At 55.5% G+C, this 7,476-nt stretch overlaps 1 protein-coding gene across 3 annotated transcripts in view; it reads right to left on the bottom strand.

Annotated features, from left to right (window-relative positions):
* Positions 1–954: 954 nt before the first annotated feature.
* Positions 955–7,476, bottom strand: part of DIDO1 (death inducer-obliterator 1) — a 51,283-nt gene continuing 44,761 nt past the window's right edge. For all 3 annotated transcript variants that reach the window (XM_060124117.1, XM_060124119.1, XM_060124118.1), the window contains one exon: positions 955–5,062. In XM_060124117.1, coding sequence (XP_059980100.1) covers positions 2,016–5,062 — 3,047 coding nt within the window. In that variant the 3' untranslated portion in view covers positions 955–2,015. The remainder of the gene's footprint in view (positions 5,063–7,476) is intronic.

Below are 7,476 nucleotides of genomic sequence, written 5' to 3'. Positions count from 1 at the left end.
AACTTGTTGAGAAGCTAAATGCTGGCACAAGGGCCACCAGGATGGGGCCAGTCACTGGTGGCCCTGAAGTTCAAGGGCAAGGCCGACACCTTTGTCTTCTCCTCCCAGCCGCGGCCGCTTCCCTGACCTGAGGGCTCCGCATCTGCTGGTACAGCCCCTGCCACTTATTCCACCCGGCAAGGCGCCTGGGCCACCAGCTCCGCCTCACCACACGCTCGTGACCAGCCCGGTGCTCCTTAAGGCCCGAGTCAGCGGCCGGGGACTTTTGGGTGCCTGCCGACCCTGCCGGTACCGCCTGCCCCACGTCTCTTGTCATCCCGACCGTGCGCTTCTCTGTCCTTCCCTTGGTGGCCTCGGGCCTCCTGCTCGACATGGGGTCCTGTGCTGGAACCATCCCGGGAACGGGGTGCATCCGGCAGGGGTCTTCAGGCCAAAGGGCACCGCTGCCCACACCACGCCGACTGCCAAGAAGCGGGAGCTGAGGCATCCCTCTGCAGACCCGACTTTCCAACGCGATGCCACACGAGACAGAAAACCTTCTGTAGATGTTTATTCTACTTCAAGTAACAAAGCTATGAAGTTCCATGTTTTAATGTACAGTGATATAATACTTTGCAATATAAAATACAATTTACAGAAATTTCTATCAAGTAAACCTAAAGAAACACACTTGATTTTTTACATTTGTTGTATTTAAATTAGAAAAATTTTTTTGTTTTACACGTAAAAAAACCTTCACATCTCGTTAGATGTTGGAACTCGTCGCCACTTTAACGTAACCTACTGACAGGGTCTCTAACACCAATCACTCCAAATTGCTAAGTTCTCGGTGTTCTCATAACTTAAACGTTTGTGCTAGAAAGTGAAAAATCTGTAGTGATGTACAATGGAACAGACTCCAAAGAACAAATGAAATTCTCTAATTTTATATTTGCAAAAGTAAGTTTATGAAAATATAAAAAAATTATCAAAGTTTATTTGTACAGTCAAATAAATTAGCAAGTTTTTTCTCTTTCGCACTTCAGAAGTACTTGGAAAATACATGACAAGAAGCAGTATACTGTGTCTCACAGTGGAAAGCTTTCTAGTTTGTAGTTCTTAAGCTAATATCACTATTTTCATCTCAGGCTTTACACAAATATTGTTCCATTTCAATGACAAACGTTGAGATCTTGTCACAAGTATGTATCACAGTGCGGAGCTAGTGCACTTTTCCCGGGACAGAGAACCGCTCAGATGGTAAAGTTCAACAAACAAAACGTTCCTGATTATTCAAATCAAAGAAACCTATTCCCTCCACCCGCCCCGCCTTTTAAAGTACACTTAATTGCTTTACTTTCTCACATTCTTCAGGCTGGTAAAATTTAAACATTTTAAAATAAATTGTTATTTAAAATTCCACAATTTCTATTCAGATGTTGCTTTTAATCATGTTTGGGGGTGGGGGGAACATGTAAGGGGATACCTAAACACTGAGCAAAACAAAGAAATGTGTTTTTGTTTCCTGGTTGGAATTTGTAATTCAAATTTCTTCATGACAAGAGAAAGATGCACCTGTAGTTAAGTCTGGTGTTTCTCAACATTCCAGAGACAGGTGACACAGCCATGCACAGAAACACGTGGCCGCCTGCCCCGAACCCCGTGAAGTCAGCTTCTGGAAACAGGTATCACAGATGAGATGTCAGGAAAGGTATGGCTCTGAGGTCCACTAAACTCCCTTAAAATTTACAATAGTCAAGTTATTAGAAAAGATAACTTTATAATCTGAAAAAGCAATATGCTTTTGTAGGTACTTTCCCATTTCAGTACATTTAAATGGAAATGTTAAAGAGTTCTTAGTTTTTTGTTTATATTTAAAAAGCATCAGAATTGTAAAGGTGTGAAATTTTATAAGAAACCATCATACACAAAATTACAGTAATTTCTCAAGTCCAGAAGGTTCTGTCCTGTGCATGAGCACCCAGCTCTTTCCAAGACCACCTGCTTAGCACGTGAGCGCGGCTTCACGGGCGGCCCTAGGTCTGGGCGGTGGGGGCGGCGGCCCGCGGGGCCTCGGCCTTGGGGTCCCGGGGTCGCTCCGGGCTCCGACTACGGTCCCTGCGGCGCTCCCGCTCGCGGGCCTTGTCGCGGTCACGGTCCCTGCTGCGGGACCTCTCCCGGTCACGTCTACGGTCGCGGTCGCGGTCGCGGTTGCGGCTCCGCTCTCGGGCCCGGTCCCACTCGCGCCCCTTGTCCCTGCCCGCGTTGCGCTCGCGGCCCCGGTCCCACTCGCGGCCAGCGTCCTTGTCGCGGTGTCGGTCCCACTCGCGGCCTCGGTCCCAGTCCCGCTCGCGACTCCAGGTCCGGCCGCGTTCCCGCTCCCAGGGCTTCCCACGCTCCCGCTCGCGCCGGCGGTCCTCAAGGGCCCGGCCCGGGCGGCTGTCGGGCGGCGGGGCCTCGGGCTCCTCCGGGGCCTTGTCCCGGGGCCGCCCCTCGAAGCCTGGGCCTCTGTACTCGTGGCCCCTGCCCTCGCGGAATTCGGCCTCGGGGCCTGGGGCCGGCGCGGCGGGTGGCGCAGGCGGGTGGCTGGGCAGCTCCAGCAGTGGCCGGGGCGCCGGCTTGGGTCCGGGGGCGGCCGGGCCCTGGAAGTGGAAGCGTGGAGGCGCCGACTCGCTCTTCTCGGGGAAGGGAGCGGCGCCCCGGGGCCCCCCAAAGGGCAAGGGCGCCGGTGCCCTCTGGCCGGTGAACCTGGGCGGTGAGTGGACCCTCTGCTCTTCGAACTGCTGAGGCTGCATCCCCCTGGGTCCCGGCACGAATCCAGGAGCTTGGCCCCTGGGGCCTTCAAACTGCCCAGGGTGCGGCCCCCTCGGGCCCACAAAGTGGCCGGCAGGGGGGCCTCTCTGACCTCCGAACTGAGAAGGAGGAGGGCCACCTCGGGGTCCTTTAAACTGCGACAGCAGAGGCCTCCTCTGGCCCCCGAACTGGAAAGGCGTGGCGCCCCTGTTTCCCAGGAACGGGGCCTGCTCGGGCCCCTCGCACTGGCCAGGGGGGCCCGAGGCCTCACCGTAAGGGGCCTCCGGGAACTCCCTCTTCTCCCCGTGGGGGTCCTTGCGGTCTTCAAACGGAGGCGGGCCTGCTCCCCTGGGCCCGCCCAGGTGGGAAGGGGATGGGCCCCTCCCGTCCCCATAGGGAGGTGGCCCGTGTGGCCCTGAGAACAAGGAAGGGATGGGCCCCTTTTGGGGCCCGAATCTGGCTGGTGGAGGCCCCCCTCTCGGCCCGTCGTTATTAGAATTCTCTTCCGAGAACGGAGGGACTGGCCCCCGTGGGCCTGTGTAATTGGAGCCGTGAAGGCCCGACATCCCGAAAGCACGCGGTGCAGGCTCCCGCTGGCCTTGGAACTGGGGTGGAGGCCCCCCTTTCTGTGCTGCGGCAGGGAACGTGCCGGCCCCCTCACCTGGCCTGGGCTGTGGCTCTCTGTCTCCTTCGGTTTCAGCTGCCAGGGAGTCACTTTTTTCGGGAAACTGAGCATTTCTCTGATCGTCGTACTGGCAAGAGCCCAGAGGTTTTTCCTGAGAGTACCCTGGACCCGAGAAAGGATCCCTTCCTCCGGGAGGGTGGAAGGTCTGGCCCTCGTGCTGCGAAGGGAAGAGGGGCTGGAAGGAGGCACCCGGCGGCGTGGGCAGCAGCACCTTCCGGGCAGGCCTGGCCGCGCCGTCCCCGCCGGTCGCGCCCTCAGGCCCCGGGCTTTCCATGGGCTCCCGCAGAGGGCCGTCCTGCTTGGCCGGCAGTGGGGCCTCTTCGCCCGGAGCCCACGGTGGAGGGGCTGACTCTGGCTCCTCCTGGGCTGGGAGTGGCCCCGGGCCGGCAGCGGCCCCTCCGGGCGCTTCTCTGGCCAGCGGGGGCCTCGGGGCGGCCTCGCTCTCGTTGCTCTCCACGGCCAACCGCCGGGCCTGCCGGGGGTCCCGGCTCAGCCGCGCCTCGGCGCTCGGGCCCGGAGCCTGGCTGCCAGCGGGGGGCGCGGCCGCCTTGGCCGCAGCCTGTGGCTCTGGCGGCAGGAGCGCAGGCTTGGGCGGTGGCGACATGAGCGCGTCCGACACGGAGAAGTGGGCCATGGAGGCCCCGACGGCCGCCCTCTGCTGCCTGAGCGCCTCCTCCTGCTCCTCCACCTGCCTCTGCTGCTCCTCGATCTGCTTGGTGAGCTCCTCTATCATCTGCTGCTGTTCGGCCAAGGAGGGCGCCGGCAGGCCCGGCCCGCCGTGCGCGTCCGCACACATTCTGGTGGGCAGGTCGTCGACGGTCACTTTGGCTTCTTCGAGGATCGTCTCGTCCTCCGGGTCATAGGCCACCTCCTCCCGCTCAGCTGCCTCCGCAGCCTTCTCCGCGTCCTGGCGTCGCCCGCGGTCTCCAAGCTGAGTGTCGAAGGCTCTCTCAGGCCCGTACTCTTCCTCGGGGTCATACGGCCTGTCGTCTTCCTCCTCCTCCAGAGCTCTGTCTTTTGAGAACTGACCAAACTGCTGGACAATTGGGTCCAGCAGAGGTGCTGCCGGCAGCCCGCCGCCGGCTTTGGCTCTCGAGTCCTGGTGGGGGGCTGGGGCCGACTCGGCAGGCTCTTTGGTGGGGGGGTCAAACGCCTTCTTCTTCCCAAAGAGAGTCTGCAGGATATGTTCTAGGGGCGAAGCTGTTTTTGAAGAAGAGGAAGTGACAGAGGAAGCGGCCACCGTCACTGACGCGGGTGATGCTGTGACAGTGTTCGTGGCTCCTGGTTTGAGCGACGACAGTATCTGTAACACGGAAGACGAGGCCGGCGCGCCTGGTGCTTCTGGAGGAGGGGGTGGGGGTGGGGGAGACCCCGGGGGTGTGGTGCTGACAGCCGCGTCCCCTGGGCACAGCGGGTACTTGGGCGGCTTCTTCTCAGGGAGCAGGGCTGCTGGCACCCTGGGGTGGACGGGATCCACTTCTTCTTGTGTCTGAGTACGGGGCCGCTTCTCCTCTGTCTTGTCTAATTCGCCGGCATTTGAAGGACGCTTTATTTTTTGACAGATTACTAACCCCAGGATTATGTTTGGACGCGGTGACTCAAGACCTAGAAAACAAAACAGTTGTGCAAATTTTAGAATCGAATTGTAGCCTTTGTCCTTCAGGGGTAAACTCTAGGTGTGAAGGGCAGTGGGGGGATGGTTTCCAGAGGGAGGAGGAGGAAATTCTGTGGCAAAACAGAACCAAGTGTTTGAAGACCAGCTGCAAAAGATGCAAACTGCACCGCGCACCTGCCCGGCCTGACGGGCCCACAAACCACAAAACCAAGGGCCCAATGCACACGCTCATTCGCCCAGTGCTAAAATTATTACAGATTTTCAATTATACGCAACGCTAGGGTAGAGGTGTGCTGGGGGAGGTGGGGAAGGCCAGCACGCACACACTCCAGGCCGTTCACCTACTGGGAATGAAGCCTGTATGTACCAGGATGTTTTCTAAACGAACTCTTAGCTGTGTTCCTTTATTTGACTCTTGCTACAAATCAGGAAGGCAGCACCCCCTTTCGACTTTAACTTATGAGCTGCAATATGTAAATTAAGCTATTCATACTAAAATTAAAGGTTCAATTAAGGACCAATTCTACAACTCAATTATAATGATCAACAAAATTATACTGATCGATATAGCACACACCATTCGATAAGTTCATCGGTCACTGGTGTCAAAATTACAACTGACGGGAAAAGTGACGCTGACCAAAATGCCTAAAACAAATGTTCTTGCAGGTTTAGAAAGACGTTCAACGACCAGTAGCTTATCAAAAGCTACCGAACGCTCAGGTCTCTGTCAACACAAGACGTGCGGCTTAAAGCCCAACGGTGTTCGGACAGGGGCAACAAAGGACAGACCACGTGGAGAACACGCAGGGAATTTCAGAACATTGCACAGTTCTTAAAAAATAATTATTTCTTTAAAAAGTCTTCATCCAAACATTGTGGATCGTGGTGCACTGTCCCAGGGATGCTACTGTCTCTGTACGGCTCCTCCACCCTCACACTAATAACAAACCCGGAACACCAACAGGGGAACAGAAAAGCCCGAGTCACAGATCGGTAAGTTAGGGAGAAATGATAAACATGGGACCAAAATTTTGTTTCAACAGCATATTTAAAATTAATCAAATTGTATAAACTCAATTTACACATAAATCACTATTGTGTAAAAGATATTCATGCTATATATTTTTTGTTTAATCACTAAAAAAGAAAATCAGCACTGTTTTTCCTATTCTTTCTGTGATTTTAAGTTGATCACAGATCAAATAGTTGTCTCTGGACACCCACTGTGTAGTTCTGAGCGCCTGTCACCCTTCCTAAATTCCAACAGAGGTGGGTTGACATGCCGAGCACGAGGGTGGCGGATGTCCCACCCCGCCCCCGAGGAGGAAGACCCGGCATGCCAGAGTGAGCTGGGCTGGCCCAGCATCCACATGGATCGGCGAGGTACCGCCGGCCCCCCTCCCCACTGTGCTCAGCGCCTCGTTTCACAGGCTGACATTCAAGGGCTGAGGTGCCCATGAAGACACCCACTCATGATAAGAGGAACGGCTTCTTCCAGAATGTCCTCTGCCTGCCCTTCTGATGACACTGGTGACTCAGGGGAAGGAGGAGCTGGGCAAAGGAGGGCGTGGAGACAGGAAGGCCAGGCCCACTGCACTGAGCATGGCATCCAGATGGTTCTGCTCAGATGTGAAAGATACTCTATCAAGTTTGCTTTCTAATCAAAATGAATTATTTTAACTTAAAATAGTAAATCTCTCACTCACTATAACAGCCACTTACTGAATAATTTACAGCTCACTAATATCCAGTTTGGGGCACAGTCAATAGCTCAACTGGCTCTCGTGGCCCTTTCTGGACCGACTGTCACCGACACGGCCCCAGAGCTGGCAGAGCAGGTCCCCAGCCGAGCCACAAGCTGGAGCCTTGGCCAGCTCTGTGAGCAGCAGCAGAGGAGGAATGTGCTCGGCCACGCGGGCGGGGGTGGGGAGGGCTGGGGAGCCCCGGCCAGGGGCGTCCTCTCAGCAGCCCAGGGCCCACGACTGTCCTCTGTCCTCAGTGCGGATGGGCTATGCTACCTCTGAAGAGCTAAACTTCTAAGGTGCCAACACCACGGCCTGCGGCATGAATCGCGTTTCAGGTCAAAGACGCTGTGTGTGGAGGCTAAGTCACTGCGTTAAATCCAAGGAGGTGGGGTCCTGTCCTCGGGAGGTGCGCCAGCCCTACAACTTGCAGCAGCTTTATATGCTTCCTAACAAAACTGATATATCCCAGACGTGGCAAAATTCTCTAGACTCTACCCTTTGTGGTCACAGGCATCACAGGTGAGGTTATAATTAAATTACTTAACATTTACATTTGTTTCGAAAACAGTTAACTCCCTGGAGACCAGCACCTAACTAAGCAGCTAGTATTGTTAAATGCTTTCAGCTCAACTACTTCGTCTACACACACCCGTAAG

This window comes from Lagenorhynchus albirostris, chromosome 15 (genome assembly GCF_949774975.1).
Source record: "Lagenorhynchus albirostris chromosome 15, mLagAlb1.1, whole genome shotgun sequence".
Lineage (NCBI taxonomy): Eukaryota > Metazoa > Chordata > Mammalia > Artiodactyla > Delphinidae > Lagenorhynchus > Lagenorhynchus albirostris.
The sequence above is the reverse complement of the archived record's forward strand: the minus strand, read 5'-3'. Positions and strand labels throughout refer to the sequence as shown.